General features: G+C 51.4%; 5 protein-coding genes across 5 annotated transcripts; 2 read left to right on the forward strand and 3 right to left on the reverse strand.

The window, feature by feature from the left end:
• Nucleotides 1-186: 186 nt before the first annotated feature.
• A1O9_09701 (uncharacterized protein) lies at nt 187-845 on the reverse strand (the record flags this gene model as incomplete). The annotated part of the gene is made up of 3 exons (XM_013401670.1): nt 187-321; nt 397-764; nt 812-845. 3 exons carry the CDS (start codon nt 843-845, stop codon nt 187-189), a joined length of 537 nt encoding a protein of 178 aa, XP_013257124.1.
• Nucleotides 846-3,507: 2,662 nt separating this feature from the next.
• A1O9_09702 (uncharacterized protein) lies at nt 3,508-4,576 on the forward strand (the record flags this gene model as incomplete). Its single annotated transcript, XM_013401671.1, has 2 exons — nt 3,508-3,690; nt 3,785-4,576. 2 exons carry the CDS (start codon nt 3,508-3,510, stop codon nt 4,574-4,576), a joined length of 975 nt encoding a protein of 324 aa, XP_013257125.1.
• Nucleotides 4,577-4,765: 189 nt separating this feature from the next.
• A1O9_09703 (alpha-methylacyl-CoA racemase) lies at nt 4,766-5,992 on the reverse strand (the record flags this gene model as incomplete). Its single annotated transcript, XM_013401672.1, has 2 exons — nt 4,766-5,868; nt 5,932-5,992. The coding sequence occupies 2 exons, from the start codon at nt 5,990-5,992 to the stop codon at nt 4,766-4,768; spliced, it is 1,164 nt and encodes a 387-aa protein (XP_013257126.1).
• Nucleotides 5,993-8,327: 2,335 nt separating this feature from the next.
• A1O9_09704 (uncharacterized protein) lies at nt 8,328-9,143 on the reverse strand (the record flags this gene model as incomplete). Its single annotated transcript, XM_013401673.1, has 1 exon — nt 8,328-9,143. One exon carries the CDS (start codon nt 9,141-9,143, stop codon nt 8,328-8,330), a length of 816 nt encoding a protein of 271 aa, XP_013257127.1.
• A 6,561-nt stretch (nt 9,144-15,704) lies between these two features.
• On the forward strand, nt 15,705-19,861 carry A1O9_09705 (uncharacterized protein; the record flags this gene model as incomplete). The annotated part of the gene is made up of 3 exons (XM_013401674.1): nt 15,705-16,805; nt 16,858-16,967; nt 17,020-19,861. The coding sequence occupies 3 exons, from the start codon at nt 15,705-15,707 to the stop codon at nt 19,859-19,861; spliced, it is 4,053 nt and encodes a 1,350-aa protein (XP_013257128.1).
• Nucleotides 19,862-22,221: the final 2,360 nt, after the last annotated feature.

Consider the following 22,221-nt stretch of genomic DNA (forward strand, 5'->3'; position numbering starts at 1 on the left):
AGATCGCTGAATCTAGAAAGAGGGAAGTGGAAAGGTGCGATCAAAATCGGGGATTTAGCTATATTTTAGATCATGTCGGTGCACAAATGTATTCGAACACGCTGATTGCAGACGGTGAGCGTCAAGTCTACATGCAGGTATATATGTCTAGCTGAAATGGCACGTAGCCTATTGAATTATCGCTGGCTACTCTTCCTTCTCCTCCAGTAGGTGGGTTGGCGTGGGCTCTAGAGCCTCACCCGTCGATTCATTGACAACTGGTTCGGACGGGACGAGGACAAAGAGGATACGTGCATTCTCCTTGCTGACATTCTTCCATGCCTGCCGCGAGAAGTCAGTACACTCTCAGGATGGATGGACATCAGGAGGACTTGCGTGATTGGTAGCTCTCTGCACAACAACATCACCTTCGCTCATCGTCTTCTCCACGCCATCATCGAGGATGAGCTTAATAGTTCCCTTTAAGACCACTCCGAAATCGACACTTTGAGTTCGGTGCATGATGTTGACACTATCTTCCGCATCTCTCGTGGGGGGGAAGTCTACGATGCGGCTGTAGACCCCTGCCGGACTTACTAGACCGATCTTTTTCCCATGTACATCTGTCCAGGGGCCTTGCGCTTTTGCAGGAACTCCATCCGTTCTGAAGAGATTGGTGAATCCTGGGATGATTCCTGTTGGTGGGTTGCCTTCCGGGTCAAGGGGGTTTGCTGGTGTCAAGACCTGGTCGCTATCAAAGATGGCCTTTCCATTGTGGTCATGCCCTAGTTGGTATTAGACCAGGACCACAGCACATCCGTAAGTCACAAACCTGTCACTATCCGTCTGGTGGTAGGGAGTGCCATTCGAGCGACTGAAGACAGATATCAGATTTGATATAGGGGGGAATAATGGCGGAAAAGGGCGAGTCTTTCGAGACGTTTCTTCGAGATTGAATGTTTCGGTCAAGGAGGTTCATGTGCACTCTAAACTTAAATAGATGTGATGAATCGTAAGCTGACCTTGCAATTTTGGAGGTCAGGGACAGGGTGTAACCATTTCGGGTAGTTTTATCGTTAGTTCTATGGAAGGAATGAGTTATTTCAGGGCATTTCATTTACCTAGGTTATTAGTAAGCTCGACCGCCAGACCGATGGATGACAGATTGAGCACGGGCAGGCTTCAAGTCTGTGCTAGGTAGCAATGAAATATGGTCTGATTCGTTATGACACTCACAAACCTCAACGTCGAGACGTGACAGACAGGACGCAGCACCAGATCAATATCGTTTTACTAACATGAGATGGAAAATACGTCAAATATTTCTGAGAGTTGTCTCGAGGGAAAAGAATTCTTTTGACGACATTTCATAGAATGGAACCCAATATCTCATTAAGCAATGGATATTGAACTCCCCATCGTCCTAAAGTTGACGATAGTAAATATTGATGTTCACAAGTAGAACGCCCAGCATCTCTGGTCATTTTTGTATTGACTTAGCGCCATAATTTACAACAATGCAGCAAGACCAAGAAGACCAGCACCAACAGCACCACTCAGGCCGGTGGGGAGAGCTGCACCCGCGTTGCCAGATGAGCTTCCACTTCCAGTGGCGGAATCCACAGCTGAATCCACAGCGGAAGAAATGCTCGATGCGACAGAGCCTACTTCGCTGGTGGCGCTGTTGAGAACAGAACCAGCATCGCTGGTGACGCTAGCGAGAATGGAACTAGCGGCGGTGCTCAAAGAGTCGAGGGATGACTGAGCCCCTGAGGCACCTGTTGCTGCCGCGGAAGACAGACTCGATAGACTGTTCGAAAGGTCGGATTCGACTGAGCTGAGACTGGCGCCAACTGAGGATTGAGCGGATTCGAGAGATGATTGAGCACCGCCACCCGCGGAATCTGCAGAACCGGTGATGGAGCTAAGCACAGTGCCGGCGGCCGAGGTGATAGACGAGATCTCAGTCTGCGCAAGAGCAGGGACTGCAGCCAGGAGGGTGTAGAGGACGACGTTGGTGAGTTGCATGATGATGATGATTGTAGGTGAGGTAGAATTGGAAGAAGAAATATGCGAGATTTGATATGCTTAAGATGGTAAGTTGAAGTGACGAGTAGGAGACAGAGAGGATTCTTTAATTAAACAGTTGACAGGGGAGGTCAATTATATACCTTCAGAAGACATCGTCCACCGGGCGTCCCTGGAGCTTCGAAGCACACGGGAAGGCAAACCGGGGTTGTGCCTGCGTGGCTGGGCCAAATCCAACTCACATTTCCACCCCCGTCCCGCTCACATAGTGATGGCCACGCAGGTTGCGTCATATCAACCCCAGATAGAGTGAAACAAGATACGAGGAGGGTTGAGTGACGGTTGCCTTGATTTTCCTGGCATTCAGCTGTCCGGATCGGTGTATCCATGGATTGATCTAATGTGGGGATTGGACGAGTGACAGGAGGCTCGGTGGATAGATTCTACGATGGTGTCTCGTCGTCTCGACTGACGCCACGTCTTGAAGCTTTCTGATGAAGCAGGGGATAAGCGGGATGCGGTCATTGAGGCTGCAGATAGACTTGGCAAGCCTGAATTGATCGAATTCAAAGAAGACTTCCAAGGCAGACCAGCCCCTTTCAAGGCGTGGTGCGCCACAATGATCGACCATTATGGACTTGGCTATGGAGTACTCGGTACATGGGAGGTGGGAATTGCATGTCACTTTGCCATAGGAAGTGGTGAACTTATGACGCGGCACCTCTGATCTCATATATAGCCGACTCTTCCGGAGCACAGAGAGTTTCACGAAGTTCTCGCCAAGGGACGGGGGGCACGGGGAGAATCGGAGATGGCTCTTAGTCACGTGCCGCACTGGCTATCGGTCACGTGCATAGGGGACATCTTTCTCAGTCGGCAGACTCGGTACCGGTTTTAGCACGCTCCCGATTTCGACGCGCTCAATACCTCTCGTCAGTGTTCATCTGCCGCGTACTTGGAGATTATCAGGAAATGTCTGCCAAAAGACACTGATCCCACCACGTGGGCAATTTGTGCCATGATTTTGGGTCGAAAAAGAAGTGGTAGGACCTAGGTCTGGCGTTAGCTGTGTTAGTTATTCGAGCTATGCTAGCAATGCAACATGCCCTAGGCAAGAGATGTCGTTATAAGCAGAGCGAGTCCAGTAGAGGTAGCTACATACACCTCATGCAAGCTGACAGCTTCTTCCCGTATGCTGATTGAATTGAGGAGGGTTGTACACGTGTGTAGCCCCATCAGGTTCCATTGGACCGTTCAAATAATGCGAATCCTTGTCATGCAGGAACGAGAGCTATTGTAGCCTCTCAGAGCGCGAGAAAAGATGATACGAGTGCAAAAGTGGCTCTATTCCACTATTCTCCGAGGTCACTTTTACATTAATAAGGCTCGACGTTTTGTCTCAAAGTCGAAAGGACCACTCGAGGACTCCGTCTTGCCATTCTATGTATCACCCGCGTTCCAATTAAGACTACCACATAGCTAGTGATACCGGAGGTTAGAATGATCACGCCAATTCTCGCTCTTGCCCTGCCGTTAGCACTGCACGTCAATGGTGCGGCGATCCCCTCATCGGCAACTGCGGAAGGCCTCGACATCTCCGAGACCCTTCAGAACATCCTGTCGAACAACCACAACAGCGATGCATACTCGTACCCAACTGATCTGACCCGAGGAATCATTCCTGTAAGTCTGCGCCTGAGTAGAATCAGACATCATGTCGTTACAGATCAGCTCCACCGCCCACTACTACCTCGCGCTCCGCTGATCCAATTTCCAGAAGCCGATTCACTCCCACAACGACTACTGGCGGGACATCCCGTTCTACTCGGCACTATCAGTGGGCGCCGTCTCCGTGGAAGCAGACGTCTCCCTGATCAACGGGACACTGTACGTTGGCCACGAGCAGTCCGCACTGACAGAATCCCGCACCCTCGTGTCCCTCTACATCAACCCCATCCTCAATGTTCTCCAGCGAGAAAACCCCATCACTCGGTTCGTGACGAGTCCCACGCGGAATGGCGTCTTCGACACATCCTCTGGCCAAACGTTATATCTGTTCATCGACCTCAAAACCAACGGAACAGCCACCTGGCCCGCCGTGGTCGAGGCACTCCAACCTCTCCGCGATGCCAAGTACCTGACCACGTGGAATGGCACGGCCGTCACGCCGGGACCCGTGACTGTGATAGGCACGGGAAACACTCCCTTGGACCAGATCGCTCCCTTGTCGCAGCGAGACTACTTCTTTGACGCCAACCTGGCGCTCTTGAACAGCTCGCAGGCCAACATCACCAGCGGCATCTCGCCCATTGCATCCACCCAGTTCAGTCGCTACATTGGGGAGATCGAGGGCTCCGAATTCAACGACACGCAACTTGCCACCCTGCGCTCGCACATCAAAGTCGCTGCGGATAAGGGCATCCTTGGCCGGTACTGGGACACCCCGGCGTTCCCGATCAGCAAGAGGAATGCAGTGTGGAAGACCCTGATTCGAGAAGGTGTCGGCCTCTTGAATGCGGATGACTTGCCAGAGGCCGCTGGCTTCGGCGGTATTAACGGGTATTGGTGAGCTGGCGAAAGTGAGGTGACGATAGAACAACAAAGAGAAGAAAAAGCATCTAAATCAGAGACAGTCTTAATGAACTAGAAGAACCCCTAATATGGCTAAGCAGGCGTAATGATCCAATTGCTGGTTCTTTTGCCAGGCAGGCATTTCATGTGTCCATTATCCGGTCGGTTGTTTAAGAGGCAAACACCATTATAGTTTACTCTTGTCTTTCTTGACCAAAAATTGCACTTGTCCACCCTGGACATCATAGTCCCGCCCCTTTTTCCACCCGAGCCAATTCCTTAAACTCTCCTCTCCACCTGCACCAGCTGCGAGGGCTTTGCCTTGCCATGGAATATCAACCGGCAACGCAGGAGACGCAGTTAATTCCACGATGGGGCGTAGGTCAAAGTTTGCTGCTTCCATTTCCTTGTGTTCAAGCACTGGGGCAGCGCAAGCATCCGTGCCGTCAAAAATCGCCTCCCACTCTTTTCGTGTCTTGGTCTTGAATCTCTGTGTGAACAGTTCCCGCATGTAGGGCCACGCTCTTGGGTCATCTCTCCGGAGATCTTTTCCAGAGAGGACCTCCTCAGGCTTAAACCCTAGGCCTTTCAGCAATTCCGTGTAGAACTGCGGCTCAAGCGCGCCGACCGACATGTATTTCCCAGCGTCTTTGGTCTCGTAGGTGCCATAATAAGGACACCCACCATCAAGAGTATTGGTGCCCCGCTCACCGTTCCACATGGGGTGTTTGGTCAGCAAACGGGGGAACGTTCCCAAGTAGCTGACGCCATCAACCATATTGGAATTGACCACTTGACCTTTTCCGGAGACGGAACGGTGGATCAGAGCCAGGAGGACACCAGTGAACGCAACATGACCACCACCGGCAAAATCGGCAAGAATATTCGCGGGCGGCAGGGGAGGAGTGTTTCTGGCGCCTAACATCGACAGCACACCGGATACTGCGAGGTAGTTGATATCATGACCAGCCATTGCTGAGTACTTTCCATCTCGCCTGAACCCAGTCAATCGGACGATAATGAGGCGAGGATTTTTCTTTAAGAGGACCTTTTCCGGATCAAGGCCAATTTTTTCAAGGACGCCAGGTCTGAATGGGTCAATCAGGACATCGGCCTTTTCGACGAGGGTGAGGAGGATAGCAATGGACGAAGGATTCTTCAAATCAAGGGCTACTGAAGATTTACGTGAGGTGAGAAGGTCGTTGGAGGGTAGAGCGTTGGGAGCGGCTGGACGGTCGATGCGAAGTACGCCAGCGCCGTAGCTAGAAAGCAACTGGCCGCAGAAGGGGCCTGTCTCGGTTTCTGTTAGATCATCGCTGATTCCACGACGCGGTGCGATGGTATTGTGTTTACCTGGAGCCAAACCGGCAAGTTCCAACACCCGAATGCCTGAGAGCGGTGGGTTTGTAGACATGATTGTGTGTAGAAGTACTTGGGTTGGGGCAATATTCAAGTTGTGAACGTGTAAAATTGGCACGATTGACGAACATCACCAAGCACAACCTACCTTCATATCCATCAAATGTTGTAAAAGCTCTCGCCGAAGTGCAATCGGCAAAACAGTAATGAGCCGAAGCCAGTGACCGATGGCCGAGGTTAGATATTGGAGGTGAAGTTTACAGTGGGAGGCCGAAGGCTTGGAGAAGGCAGGAACCTTCCAACAAACAATAATTGGGGGGTCAGGGACGACTCGGAGCCAACCAGGCTGAGCCCCTTCCTGACAAGCACAATCACGTGTGAGATCTGAGCTACGTACAGCACATCCAAGAGGTAGGTGCGATGAACATTAGGCGTGGACTCGGGACTTAGAGCTAAGGGTAAGAGCGCCTGGGGGAATTCCTACTCTTGCTTCAATTCATGACTCCTTCGGTGCCGCTGAAGCCTTGGGGTGCCGATAGAATTGATAGTACGGAGTATGTACCTAGGTAGCTTAGAAGTACTACGTCCCGCGGGCTCCGTACTTCGTAGGCATTTCTTTAAGGGTTCCTCGAGCATAACCATCTCCAATGGGATGCTGATGTCTCCTATGGCGGATTGAGTTCAGACACAAGCGCATCCTGCGTGACAGCGCATCGCTCTAGGATCTCAATGCCTTTGAGATGTTTAGGAGGGCTTGAACAGTTTGCCTGATTAGAACTTACATAGTCACACCAGTCACGACACTCTGAAACCATGCAAGCATGCTGCATCGATGGCTTCTAGCACCCACCTCACAGGATGCCCTGAATTGAGACAAAAGGCGGTCAGGTTCAACCCGATCAATCCTCCAGCCTCATATGAGGTATCCTGCATCGCTACCGAACTAACGCGTCACACTGGTGGTGCTTGCGCCATGCGCTCCAGCATCTTGTACAAATAGCACTCTTACAATACCAATCGTCAAGACTAGAGGTTGCAGATAAGTGTGATCTGCATTGGGGCGGAGAGCCGGACTCTGTGTGGGTCGTTTACCTCAAGTAGGTGTGGGGGAGATCCATCTGTTTACAGGCTCACAGCTCCTGTATTCACACTCGGTAAGAGTACGAGGTAAATACGAGCAGTTGCTAGGTACGGAGTAAAGTGAGCTCGTACAGGAATCCCCATGGGATAGCTTCAGGTCCTCCATTTCACGGGTCTTCCAAAGGCTCTAATGTCTGTCGTACGTAAGCTGTACCCGTTCATATGTGCTTGTAAGAGGGAGAAGCTTCACTCCTCCATCCGCTGACTGCCGAGTTTGACGATTGTCGATGATAAATGGAATGACAACGCCGCTATATTATGGAAGCTCTACGAGGAGCAATCAGATTGCCCACCTCTGACATATCGTGAGGTCTAGTACGAGGTACGGAGTGCTGTTTACCTTGGCCCGTGATCGATATACCCTAGCTAAATCCGGGGACATCCTTGTGTATATATCTCCTCGCGCAACTCAAACAAGTTTGTCAAAAACGTGCTGTGCCTGGAGACATTGTACTACTGTACAAGGACGGAGCAACGACCAGGCTAGGATAAACGACGAATTAGTGTATTTTCTTAGCCTGGCCGCAAGTGAGTCGACCAGGGACCAGCACCAGCAGTTTCGCCTGGGGGCATTCCCTGATCGACCCGAAGGCCCAAAGCGGTCAACGAGCCCCCTGCTGGCTGCGTCATACAAGCCTGCCTCGTTTCCCAAGCTAAACCAACTTCTCTACGAGTGTGCCATACGAAGTCCATGTCAATCCGATAAACATGGGTTAGGACCATCGGTTCGACGAATCGACAAGGGCCTCGCAAAGAGAAATGCAGTCGACCTCTTCGCCCAAGCCTGACGGTAGCTGCAGTCTCTACGGAATGCGTGGGCTCGGTTAGACATTCAATGAACACCTGGAAACTGGGCGATATGAAAGGGAAATTGACGTTGATCGATGAGCATCTTGGCCTCAACTCGGCAGATGGTGTGTGTATTATCCATTACCAAGTACCCCGGTATAGGTGCTCGGCTTAGAATGGCCCAGGTGACCATGTCATACTGGCCATGGCTATGGTCATGCTATTTAAGAACTCAAGCTCGCTCCCATGAAAATTGCCGTCATTGACGCCCAGAGCGTGCATAGTTCCATCCATTCCGCCCTTGCCCTTTGTGCAGGATGAATGGTGATCATCCCCTATATAACGCCGTATGAGATCATGCATCGTTTGTCTCAATTGCTTCACCGACCATAGAAGGATGATCCATTACTGGTGAACGCCCGCAGGAAAGAAAAATAGGTGACGTGATCGGTGGTCCAGCATCAATCATTGTCCAAATCCGGGTTGGCCACAAACAATCGTACCCCAGAGCCCATACTCATCGCTCGTTCATCCACGCTTCCCCTTCGTCGTAAATCGTCGTTTTTCTTGGCTTGGGCCAGCGCTTGTTGTACAGCACTTGGGCCGGTCATGTCTTTCAACTCCCCGAAAGAGTCCTCACTCTCTGCCGGCGTGGCATCTCCGTCCTCGTTATTAATAAAGTACTCTTTCTTCCCACTGGCTGTAGCGTTTCTCGTTTCGGGCTGCTCGGGGATGCTCTGACTGGGTGAGCCTTCTCCACTTGGAGGTGTGCTTGTCGTGCTAAATCGTCCACCTTCCGGCCTGGGATATCCACTGCGATATTTTGCGCTATTTGTGCTGCTTCGGCCACTTCCACTGCGACCATGTACCATACTGTTCTCGCCTAGACTTAAGCCTCCGTCTTCGTCCCCAATCATCTCGTTCGCACTCAAACGCAGAGGAACGGTAGCACCATTCAGGTTGGCCGGTACATATGGAGCTTTGGGTACGCCGCCGTGTCTGATTTTCCCCACGACCCCACCAGAGTTAATTGTGTTTGTCCGTCCAGCGGAGGCCACACCTGCAACTTCGAGAGCGGCCCGATGTCTGGCGGCTTTCTGGGCAGCCGCTAATCGAGGATCGATGTTTTGAGATCGGTCGCACCAGACAGTTGCTTTCTGCCGTCGCATTAAGGCGACATAGGAAGTGGGACTGTTGGTGGCTATTGATCGACCTGATGTTGACCGTCGGGGGACGCTTGTCGACGAAGCAGACGTTCCCTGTCGATGTACGCTCATGGTGTTGGTAGTTGAGGATTGGCGCGAGTGTGAATTGGAAGGAATATAAGGTGGTCGATTTTTGGAATGATTTGAGGGTGAGGAGGCTGGACTCTGAAAGGGAGGAGGGAGGATGGTGGAGGAGATGGTTCTCGAGTGGTGGTGATTGCTTATAGATTGGGGCGGCGGTATTGACCCAACTGTTGTTTGCACGGCATAAGTTGATTTTCGTTCTGGTCGAGTGAAGACGCCCGCGGGTATCGGAGTGGTGGGGACGCGAGCAGAGCGTGAGTAGTCGTATGATACCGTGGGATCTGGGATAGAGGTCCCAGTCACTGCCAACACACTCATCGAAGAGGGTGCAAGTGGATGAGGTTGTAGTCAGAGGACCGAGCTGGTTAAGGGTTGAGAAATTAGAGTTGGAGTTAGGAGTTGAGGGTCGAGAGGAGAGGATGTAGACAAGAAAGACGATCGAATGAGGCAGGCTTTGCCTGAGCGGAGTGCAGGTTGGTTTTGTTCGGTTCACACTAGCCTAGCGGCTCAGGCTGTGAGGGAAACCCCAACGCTAATGGGCTGTTCTAGTCAATTAATGACGAAGATTGTCGATGTCGAGATTGAGGGAGGTCGATCTCCTGCGATGTTGGAGACGATGGAGAGAGGTAGTATTAGCTGAGAATTAGAAAAGGGAGAGTTGGGACAGCTGACTGAGGCAGCGAGCGAGGGAGCGAGGGAGCGAGAGGGAGTATTGAAAAATATTAGGAAATCGAGCTGTTCAGCCGGATGCCAGTGTTGGTATGTTCGTTCGTATCTCCAGTTGCAACGTATGTACAGCCCCTCCCAAGCCCGGACCAGAGCTGAGTGCGACTCTTGAGTCTTCAGTCGTGAATTTGCAGGCCAATGACGAAAATGCCAGGCGGAAAAGCGTCCGGGCGGGGAAAACGGCTGGATAAGAGAAGAGATGCCTTGCTGTTCGAAGGTCCAATTTGCAAGGGTTTGGGGTTTGAATTTCAAAGAAGGTCACAAACTCCTTCTGGCCCTGGCCGCGGTCACCTTCAGGCTTCGACTTCTGGAGTTTCGCGAGCTGAGCTGGCCAGGGATCTGGGGACGGGTCTGCGGTGTTAGGTTTAGAGTCATTCCTTCGGAGTACAAACTAATTAAATATAGGTAGTTAGGTACCTAGGTACATTAGTTACCACTAGCTACCCAGGTACTACGAGGAAGAATCGATCACTTGGTTCGGGATTATGTATCGTCAGTTGGATTCGTTCGTTCGATTGCCTTACAAGGTACAGAGTACGGAGTACATAGGTTAGAATACCTAGCGGGTAAGGTAGGTACTGATGTAGAGGACCGTGGGTGCCCATATTGGGAAGAAGGAGACCCGAGGAGTCCGAGACGGGGGTGGATGAACGCAAGTAAGAAAAGGAATCTCCGCCATCGGCTAAGGCCCCAATGCGCTGTCTTGCTCCCTTGACGAGATCCTGAAGGGCATGTTTTAAAGCTAAAAACAGGTACTGGACTCCCGGGGCCAAGAGGGTTGGGTGCCCCGACTCCCCGAGTGGTTGAGCAAGTGCCGCATTTATCCCCATCGCGCACCCCAATCGGGCACCCCTGGGTCCTGAGCCCGGGCACCAAAGAACTATCAAAACTCTCGTCACTACATACTCGCTCGGGGTTCTAGGGCTACCTAGCTTAAGTAGATGAGGCCTTTGACTTTCGAGTAATACTCGTGGGTGGGGACTTCGTGTTTGCCGACAACTCCGGACAGTACCTCTCTTGTCAAGGGCAGCTGAACCTGTAACAACGCCTGCCGTCGCCTCCGCCTTCCTCACATCCACCTCCATGGGCAAGCTCACACACGAGACCTGAGATGAAACCTTGGCTCGGCCTGCTCAATACGGGACTCGTTATGCGCCTGTCCTCGCTTTCGCGCCAGCTCTTGGCTACTCCTACTGGGGAGTATATACGAGCATTACTTCAGTGTCTCAAGATCTTTGGCATTGCTAAAAAGTCCCTTCCAAGTACGGAGTCATGAAACTAGGGCTACATTACTCCCAGATAGTCACAATCCCACCACAACCGCTGCTGGTAAGTGGTGACCTGCAATCATCGCATGATTGTGGAGCCTTGCTACCTCTAACTGTACATTTCCCCAGGGATCGACTCAGACTGGCAAATCCTTGGACAAATCCCGACCCTAGATACCTCGACAATCCTCAATACTCATGTGAAGATCCAACAGCTAGCAGAGGCAATGCTCAACCGATGAAAACGATGGATCCAATTGAAACTAACTACGGAATACGTGTATTTGCCATAGTGCTCGATCTAACCAAAGTGGTTCCGCAAGGCTTGTGCGTGCGTCATCTCGTTTCATCTTTGGAGCATTCTGTCCACCAAACCTAGACCTTGTCATCCACATTGAGAGCCCACCAGCCCACCATGCTGTACGAGTACGAAATCCCATCTCTTCAAGAATTCCCGTCTGGCCCCAGCCCGCCAGCAAACCCGAACGTCATCTGACTTTCGGCACCAACAAATTCTGCTCCGTAACAAGGTTCAGGCCCTGTAATCGAAGCAGAATCTTCTGGCTCTTGAGCGACCGAAATGTCAAAATGGAAGTCTCCTTGAGAGATGCTTCCGGACAGACAGCTATGGAGAAGTGATGTCATGTCACAATGTAATTTGACTTCTCGTCGTCGTCAAGTGTTGGCATCAGGACGGAAGTTCCTCATCTTCACGTGGGATCAATCTTCAAACCACGCTTCATTACTGATTAGAATATTCTATGGATATCTACCTAGGTCAGTATGAGGTCCTGGGCAAAAGGACAGAACGCTTGACGCGCCACTGCATTGGCATAAATTCCTGGTGAGCCACATGTGTTTCTGTCAACGTTCCATTTCTCGTGGAGCTGACACTCCCTTTAGTTGGACCAGCGGATCATGTCTTAGTTCAGCACAGAGTACTTCGTACTCAGCCTGCCATTAAAATTTTAAACCAAGCAGCTGTCAATTAGCTCAACCTTGTTTTCCAGCATGGAAAACCCGGAATAATTGCGACATCGGGAATAAATCGAGGCAATTCCGTTATTGTTAACGATACGTAAGGTTCGTCGCGCAGGTTCGATGAGCCTAGGTGAAGCTTGGTCCACCGTTAGCCTCCGGGGGAAATATGTAGCTTTGGGACGACCGATGTTTCAATGCTGAGCCCCTGTACTCCATGTACAGAGACAAGATTGAGAACACAAATATATGTCTCTGATAAATGGGTGCAACCTTGCCTCTGAACCACTGGGATCACCATCAAATTCGACCGACGGATCAACCTGTCATGCTGGTGTCGCTTTGGTTGTGCGCAGCCACGACATCGTCGGCTTCGAATGCTCCACTTAACTTCATCCACAGCGAGGATAAAAGGAGCGAACCAGCGATGTGATACATAACACCCTATTAAGAAATTTCAATATGTTAAGCGAAAGTCAAGCAACGGTACAAGGACTCGTGGGATGACACGTTGTTCCCTTCCCTGTCCGTTTCCTGTGATCTAGTGGACGGTGCTGTGGCTGAGCGAGAATTTCACCAACTTCAAAACTGTCACTGAAGAGGTTTGCTCTGGGGGATCAATCAAGTTGCAAGCACCCGGGGTATGGCCAGCTGTTGTCAAGAAAATACCAGGAGCCGTGTGGGAGTTGTATGTTGTGAACAAAGGACGTGCCTATATTCGACGAGTGCTGTCGTCGGCTGAAGGAAGGCTTGGCTCATATCAACTATTGCCCATTGGCATCGCGAACAGGCTTCATCAGAGAGCCAGGGCGATGGTAACAGGCGACCAGTGAATGCTCATCTCGTGCGCGCCACTTGGTTTTGTCCAGCTGTCAGCTCCTGATTTCTCCTTACCTCCTAGCTTTCCCTCAAGATGAGCTCAAGGAGGCCAAAAGCAACATGCGGCCCGAACAGCTGGGTGCGGAACGGGAGACAATGGTGAGTCAGTGGGAAGTTCAGCGCTTATAGGATTTCGCAGAAAGAAGGGAGCAGTTTGTTGCCCCATACGCATTCAATAATTGGACCAGCTGAACTAAACAACTGGCCTCGGTGGCGATCGAGTAGCATTACTCGTAGTTGGACTATGAGATATCGGTACCTGCACGACAGTTTGCTGCACAGGCATGTTTCAGAATGTGGTCGTGAGCGGAACCAGGGTTCTCGGAAGTCTGATGCAGTGCCAACGCATCACCCGCGTGTCGTGGGCCCAAGGAGATGCAGCGATACAAAGGGTGGCGTGTCGGTGAGGTTGCAAGCGACACATGGTTCGATGATTGTCGACTTTGGAGATCGTTTAGCACTTGAGCAATCGTCTACGCATCTCCGCACCAGTCTTTTTCTGGTTCCAAGGCTTGACGTGGCCTCTTCTCCGAGGCCCATGGAGTACCAACCAAGATGCATGTCCTGCATAGTCCTGCAGCGCTACTTGCGAAGGTCGAGGGAAAGACAATATAGAGTGCGATTGGATAGGACCCCTGGGTAGCAGATGATCCTCTAATTGTGATCGATGGCTGTTTTCGACCAAGTTCCCAGTAGTCGGTACAGAGGGCGAGGCAGAGTGGCAGAGTGGTAGAGGGGCAGAGGGGCAGAAATGCCCTTTTCCAGCCAGTCCACCGTTCAGCCAGTCATTTCCGCGTTTGCACACCAGACGCGTCTAATGCCTTCCTCCCTCAGGTAGAAATGAGAGGCGTTTCAGCGGCGAAGTGGCCAACCCCGTCGACCGCGTCCTTCTCAAACCGCGCGCGGAGACTTGATATGGCAGGTGAGCATTCCAGGAGACAAGTCAAGCAAGCACAACGCAACACACGATTTGCTGGCGCTGCTGTACCACCCACGGCGGCCGATGCTGCTGTCGCCACCCATCTGGATGACCTGGGGACTGAAAGCCGTGGACAACGACCACAGATCGAAATGCAATGGCACCGCCATTTCTCTCACAGCAACCGCAGAGGATTGGCGGGCGCTGGCACTTCGTGGACTGAGAAATTGCGGCTTGACACCGCCTCTCGCACGCAGTGAGTGGCTGTCGGGCAGGCTGAGCTTATGTCAAAGGGCCCTTCGGCCTGGATTAGCCTCGACTAATGCAGCTGTATATGCATTCGTTGGCAGCAGCCGTCAGGGAGCCTGCAAGTCATCGATGTGCTGTGCTTTCTCTGTGTTCCACCCCTTCCACCCCTTCCACCACCCGCTGTCTGCCGTTACCTACCCTTTCTAATAGCAGCAGCAGCAGCAGCAGCAGCATCCGCATCCATAGCAGTACAAGTCCCAGTGCCAATACCTAGGGTTTAAGGTGGTTAGTTGACCTGGCCCCGTCTAGTGTAGAAAAAGGAAGACTCCATTTGCTTCATCTTTTATTTTCCCTTTACGCGCCCCGTGATGAAGGCGTTTCACAGTCCCAGTCGACGAACCCAAGCCACACCTAAACATTGTCGAGGGTGCAGCCGCAACTGAATGAAACATCCCCTCTCCTCGATGCTGTGAGCTGCATTGCCACAATATAGCTAATAGCTAGTCGGTCTCCGGTCCTCGAATGAAGGTTGAAGTTGGAACATCGAACGCCTTCTTCCGCTTCCAACTCCCCCGCATTCTGGATCTGGTGATTTTCGGTGACTCCCCCTACCACCAGCCCAGCGACTTGCGGTGGCTCACCTACTTATCGATTGTCACCGGTTTTCCAGAGATCCAGAACAACTGCTTAGTGCCCACTGCTTGTCTCCTCGCTCTTCGGCTTGCGCTTGACTGTTTGAGTCTTGCCCCTGCCGACTCCGCTATTCACTACCTCTACGGCGACGAAAGGCATTACCCGCCACGACATCAGCAACAACCTCACCTGCGCTGGATCAGGATCAATACCTGCTCCTGCGACCGACCTCCTGCATCCCATAGAGCATTCCCGCTCTCAATCTTCGACCCTCAACCATCGACTCCTCGTCCCTGATATCTGACTCTTGGAACTTGCTAGCACCCAAACGCCGCCGTTGCTCCTCCTACATTTCGGGACTGCGCCGTGCTCCAGTGCCCGAGCTTATACAGGCGCCAATGTGAACAACCCTGTCTCTCGCCTCACTTTCTTTCAACACCACTCTGGCAGTCTATGAATCGACAACGATTTCTCCTTGGAATGGACCTGGCCAGCGTATGACACAATTAATTGGGGCTATTGGCGTCGTGGATGGTCAAGGTACGTCGGCCCTCAACTGCAATACCCCACTCAGCTTCTTCCCTTCTCGTTCATCTCTGATTAGCAGCAGCGTCCTTTCCCTCTCATCCGACCTGGCCCGAACACGATGCGAAGGACAATGCAGAACCTATGTCAGGCCCTGGATCTTTAGAAAGAGTCTCACAGCCTCCACAACCTCCTCTGCAGGCCATTTCTTCCGTCGGCGATGCCTCGCACCACTATGCTCCCTTTTCAAACCACTTAACAGATCGGCAACGCAGGAACTTAGGGTCTAGGCTTTCGCAGCAGCTAGAGCACAGAGCGGACAATTTGAATATTCCCTTCGATGAACCGATTCGAGAGCTACCGTTCGCACATATGCGCGTTCATTTCGAGGAGTTCGCTGCACAGTTGCGACTGCGTCGACACCACGAACATCGAAAGCGAATACTATCAAGTAGGAAGAGGCATCTTCAGAATGCAGTGGCACTATCTGCCCGCTTGCACCGCGTGGGGTCATGGGTGCATGTAGGACTAGTGCAGATATCAACGCAAGGCGATGCTGCTGGCTTCTCCCGAGTACATCAGCATATGCAGGACTTGATTGACCTGTGTCTGTCTCAATGGTCCCACGAAATTCAGGCTTTGGATGTGCAACCTTCATCGAAATCGGCCGACAATGAGTCTTTTCTTAACCAGCTACAACCCGCCATCCGAGCCGATTGTCTTGATTTGATCCATACCTTGAGGGCCAAACCAAGTTTTCTGGTCGAGAAGTTCAAGGCCATGTCTGCCGCTCAGATCTCTGCACTGTCAACTTTCCCTAGGTTCTCAAAACTATCTGATTCTGTCCTGTCGTCGCTTTCGCAGAACCGAGGGCGAAATTCTCAGAGAAAGCGAATCAAAGCCTACTCAAAAGAGCTTGAAGAGTATGCCTCGTCCTTCGAGAGATCCAATCCCCTTTCGTTCCTTCTTCACAACGTCTACGGCACATCTGATGATCTCAGAAGTCATGAAAGTCGGTTGCGGATATCAACATGGTCTTCCATTTGTGCCAGTCTGATGATGGAGTCCGAACCAGCGTACGATGAGATCATTGGCCATGTACTGTTTGCCTTTGCTTCTCTATATCAGTGGCAAATTAAGGATCGGTTGGAGTTGTTTTTGATGAAGATTTTACAGGAGGGAGCGTTTCTTTTGGATCGTCCAGAGACTTCCGCTTCAGCATCTCAATTCGAATTTGTTGGCAACTTCGATGCATTCGGTACACCACAAGCCCAAGAGTTCTTCAATGAGGCGGTTAAGGATCTTCTACAATTGCTAGCTTGTGACGATGGCATTCCTCCGGGCGCCCTCCATCTCAGTCGTGCGATAATGGCCAAGCTTCCATCCGTGGAAGATCAATTGAAATTCAGGGGTGACTTCATTTTCAAGTGGTTTATGAGAGATTTCTTGCGAATCGCCCTAGAGTTTCCAGAGGTAAGACCGTTTCCTGGTGCATACACCCTTTTCACGGCTGATTGCAGAAAAGGACGAGGGAATGCTTCTCCAATTCCACATTAGCGACAAAAAACGAGGCTTGCTCCTGCATCACCTCTACGATCGTACCTCTAGCCGTGCAGGTGATGTCTATAGTTCAGTGTAAGCCAATGCACCCATCATGATATTTAGGAGCCTCTGACAATCGCTACAGACGATCTCAACCAGTTGACCCAGCGGTTCATTGCTATGTAGATCTGCTTATCGACCAAGTCCAACCGTACGGCCAGTATTTCGATCCGTACGATGCTAGCAGCCCATCACAGCCTCGGGGCACACTCTATTCTCCATCATACGTGTCCATATGCGCAGCAGATATCACGCATATTTTGGACAGCCTCAGCCCGCAATTTATCCACACCTCCAGTACCTGGGATTCCTTCATGAGCTCATCACATTCCGCTTTTAGCATGCAATATCCAATCTCTCGTACCAGTGGCCGATTTGATAAGCTCCGTCAGGCTGTTCTCGCTACGATTGAGCCAGGACACTCATCCAAAAATGTCCACCCATGCCAAGAACACTGGGCAACACTGATAGTTTCGGCGACAGGACAGCTTCAAGAGCTTCCAGATCTGCACAGCACGCACCAAAAGACCACACATCTTGTCAAAAACCTTGATACAGCCCAGGACGCGGCCGTACATTTAGTGGAGGGATTGTCCACTTCCGATCAACAACATCCAGGCACACCCACGATCAGAATGGGACAGTCTCTGTCTGAAATGTTCACCAAGGAAAGAATTATTGCCCAAGTCCAGACCGACAGTGTCGCAGCCCTGTATTGGCACACGGCCCACGAATTCCTGCGACTACAGTATCCTGTTACTTTTCTGACTGGAGACGACACAAAAGTCCTTGCACCTATCATTGCAGCCTTGAGGGACTCTGACCATGGAATCTCAGATGGTATTACCCAGCTCGAAGAGCAGGTCGCTGACTTGGAGTCTTCATTTACTGCAGCTAGAGCTAGATTGACAAGATTGATGACTGCAGTGGAAAAGCTTCGACTCAAGGTATGGTACGCCATGAATGTTGTGATATCAATTGAATACGAAGGGGCCAAGAATATCTCGACAGCTTTAAACAATATGGCATCCTCGACTCCCTGGTCTCCGGAATTTGTCCAAGATGGGAGAGAAGCATCAGGGTCCAGCCGCCCGAGTACATCTGGCACTTCAACATCGTCGTTCTTTGATCAGCCACGAATCGACACAATGACTATTCTCAAAGCACCAAAAGAATATGGTGGCCCAAGAAAACTATCAGACCCACAGATTGACATGACGAGGAAATGGCTCAAAAGGGTAGACAATTTCTGCAAAGGTGAGGAGAGAATCCACCGGTTTTGCATGGAGGTCAAGCTCGCCACCAAAAAGCTTGTGGGTGAAACAATGAGCGACAGCCCCGTTCTTTGGTCAAGTGAACTTTTCGCACGCGAGAAAGTACTCTATGATGAACAGGCGAGTGCAGTGTATAGCGCTCAACCAAGTACGAGAGCTCCCAGTGTCATGAGCGAGCCCCTCTCATCTAGTCCTTTCCCGAATCGATTTGGACTCCTTGGGTTTCGATCATCATTCTACAGCCAATCGTCAAGCCGAGCAGGGAGCGATCTGGCCTCGTTGATCAGTTCACCAGGACGTGCACCCACAGTCACCACGCTTGACACCGGAAACACCATTTTTACGCCTCCGCAATCAAACCCGCGATCAGCAACTTCGATCTCCTCTCGATCGCGCCCTGCATCAACCTTCGAAGGAACTAATCTGGGTCGTCCAATGGATCACAGTGCGGAAAAGGCGCGCTTTCTCGAAAACCTTCAACAGGGACTAACGTGTATGTTGCTGTCGGACCTTGGCTGTCTCGTTTGGAGCCTTGGAAGCGAGACAGACACGTGGATGAGCACGGTGAGGGCTACACAGAGTGTCAGTGATCGACTTCGGCAGAGAGCATTGATGGCTCGCCTCATGGCCGAGTCCGAAACTTCAATTAATGCCAATCATCTGCAGGGCAGAAATCCCGGACACGCAAGAAAAAGAAGTCAAAGTTCCGGAGCGGCCGCTGATGCCTCCCCCATAATTACACGTGCGAGTGTTCTTGATACGATTGAGACAGTCTTGAATGATCCCACCGAGGATGGAGACCCGAGCAAATTTACATTTCGGAGGGCATTTGAAGACATACTGGCTCGAGTCAGTCAGCACGTGGATCCTAATTTGAAATTGAAAGCAATTGGGGATTTCAGACACCTCTCGTTGCTCCTTCGGAAATCGCTGATGGCAAGGTCAGGCACTGATGCAGAGCGAGGAGAAACAACACGTCGTCGCAGTCTCAATCCCAGCCTCCTAACCGCAAATATGGAGCGCATATACACGAAGGAAAATCGAACGAGACTGCTTGACGCCGGCCCTGATAACACTGAGGAGTCCGATACCGTCCAACTTTTGAAGCGACTTCTCTTTGTCTTGTGCCCCAGGACTATATTTCGAGATCTACAATATATCTCAGCGTTTGTGTCTTCGCATACACTAGACAATACTGAAACGGGGCGAGCATTCCTGCATGTTGGACTGGCAACGTTGGCGTGGAAAGACGAGGTCTGTCGTGGAATGGTCGATGTGGCGGATCGCATCGTGGTGAAAGACTCGACCAAGAGACAGAACAGTGGGGACAGAGAGAAAGAGGTATCGATCGCCAAAGCAGCGGAGTACTGGATGATTGCGGCACGGGAAGGGAACGCTATCGCACAACGAGAACTGGCAAGCTTGTATCTGACACATCCTGAGAGCACGCCCGTCATTAGTATGCCATTAGCACTTGGATCGGATATCTTCAAGAGTGAAATGATGTGGACAGAAAAAGGGGAAAGAGCGACACGGCATAGCAGTCAAGCTCTATGTCTTGCGTTGCACTGGATGCAACACGCAGCCAACAACGGCGACGCAGTTGCGCGGACGAAACTAAGTGAGCGACAAGCAGGTCGTTCGATTCGATGAGACAGCTGGGGATGGCTGTGTATGTATAACGAGACTGGCGAGCACAGTGCCCTGTACTGGGGCTTAGCATTGCTCATGCCGCCTCTTCGAGCGGCGAATCGTGCATCTCTTGGTGCCATTGTTGGAATTGGGATCAGGACCGGGAATTGGGCACTGGGAACTGGAATGGGGTTATCAGGTATACGGAGTCGGGAGTCTCGCATGTGTGATATATGTAAGAGTGTGTCTCATGTGGATTGTAAATTGAGCGATACACGTGTACCTGGTACCATAGTCAGGGAGGCATGCTGCTTTTCAAACGCGATGCACGATACTTGGGCAGGGAGATGTGAGGAGCGACCGATACCAATGACCAAAGTCAGAGGCGATTAATTCTCGATGCATATGCAAATGCACTAGTCAACTAGAAAATTGGTGGCAAATTGCAAGAAGAAATACATTATTCGAAGGCATATATGGAGTCTATGATGGGCATCTTTGACGTTGTTTCTCGTGGACACCCGGCCTGACTGTGGTAGTCGTGAAAGTCACGACTACTGCTGCCACCGCAGTACTCGTAGGTGTTGCCATGTGTTGAGCACAGAGTGGCTCACTAGTAGGTTACGTTTTCCGAGAAGGGAACTACATTGGATTTTGATAGGTACCTACATACAAAGGTGCTCTTTTGACTATCAGAGGTCGGTTCTGCTTTATCAGAGGGCATCGTCCGATCAGGTAGAACTGCATGTGGCAGGTCAGCCAGTCAGCGGCAGCAATACACTCAAGTCGGGCCGGCAAAGCAGACCTTTTCTTGCAGGGATGCCGACTGCACCGATGCGTTGGTTCTGATCTGGTGTCACATGTGGCACCACAGCTTGCATTAATACGAGCCATACAGCTTACATACAGCAGACGACTTAGATCAATAGTGGGAGGGAAGAGCGTAGGAAGGAAAAAAGAAAAGAAACGAAAAGACGGGCGACGCGAGGGGACTGCTCAGACGTGTCTTCTCCCAACTAGTCCCGACTCCTCCATGCTTAGTTATCCAAGGCAAATTACAGTAGAGCCCAATATGACTAGGTAGGCTGGTCAACCATCGGCGCTTTGTTGTTGATTCCCTGACGCTCTATGGAGGGTTTAAATAATCAGAGACAATGCTAGGGCTAAAGTCGAGTGATTTCCCGTCAATGAGGATTATTGGTACGCAGTGCGACTGGCCGGCGATGGTGATGATGGTGGTGAGAATGATGATTGATGGTGATGAACGGACGACCTTCGTACCGAGTGCTCTTAGGACTGATGGATGAAGAGATAAGTTATTTGTCCCTTTTAGCCAATATGGCAGGTGGGTGGTCATTGGCGGGCCGACAGCAAGTGACGTCGCTTGACGCGCCAAGCCTGTACCGAAGACGACCTGGTGGACAAAGGACGGACCTTGAAGGAGGCGGCGCAGGCTCGGGTGCAGGGCAGGTGCATGTGGTCACTGGTCACTGGTGGGGCCCCTGGCATCAGCTGGTCGTGTAGGAGCTTCTGTTTTGATGCCTTGGAGGGGCTACAAGGGGCTCGAGCTGCACGTTATGGGCGACTGGGCGATGGGCAGCGGTAGACGAGAGCAACAACAACAACGTGCTCCGTCCATCCTCGCAGATAGTTAGTAGTTACAGAGGTGCCAGGCTACCCAATGACCACCCCCCTCCCTCCCCCCGGCCCCTAACTTTGGTGCTGGCCACAACAATAATCAGTACCTGTAGCCCCTTGTTGCCCCCATACATGCCTGTCTAATGCCAGTCACGCACTCACGAGGGGCAACACACCTGAGATCACCATTACTCTAATATTCCTACCACTTCCTCTGGATCTATCTCCAAACTGACCACCACCAACGTCATCTGCCTCGACTCGAAATATGGAGCATTAACCCTCTCCCGTACCCAGGACTCGTAACACAATAGCCTTTTCCTTTGCACATGCTTCATTCTTGGAGCCATCGTTAGGCCCAGGGAACCACACATCTCTGCTACCGACACTACAGCTTCTTCTCTCCGCACACTCTCCATCGGCCTGGTTACCAACTATCCGCCCCTCCACTTTGCTCAACCTCAAACACAGTCTTCACAGATACTCTTCCATAGATCCACTCTCCCGTGACGGCCGACGTGATCGACATCATCTCTCTTTCCACTGCAACCTTTTAAGATCCTTGCGTTGGACCCATAATCTCACTGCCAACCATTCCACTTGATTCCTCAAACGGCTTTCAAGCGGTCCATATCGCTCGCATCGTTCCCACGTTTGCTGTCCTCTTGGTTTCTTCAACACACCACCTTCATCACCTGTCATCTCATTGTCTTGATCACCACATCACAGAACATCCTGTCAAC

The sequence above is a fragment of the Exophiala aquamarina genome (assembly GCF_000709125.1).
Source record: "Exophiala aquamarina CBS 119918 chromosome Unknown aczIA-supercont1.10, whole genome shotgun sequence".
Taxonomy (NCBI): domain Eukaryota; kingdom Fungi; phylum Ascomycota; class Eurotiomycetes; order Chaetothyriales; family Herpotrichiellaceae; genus Exophiala; species Exophiala aquamarina.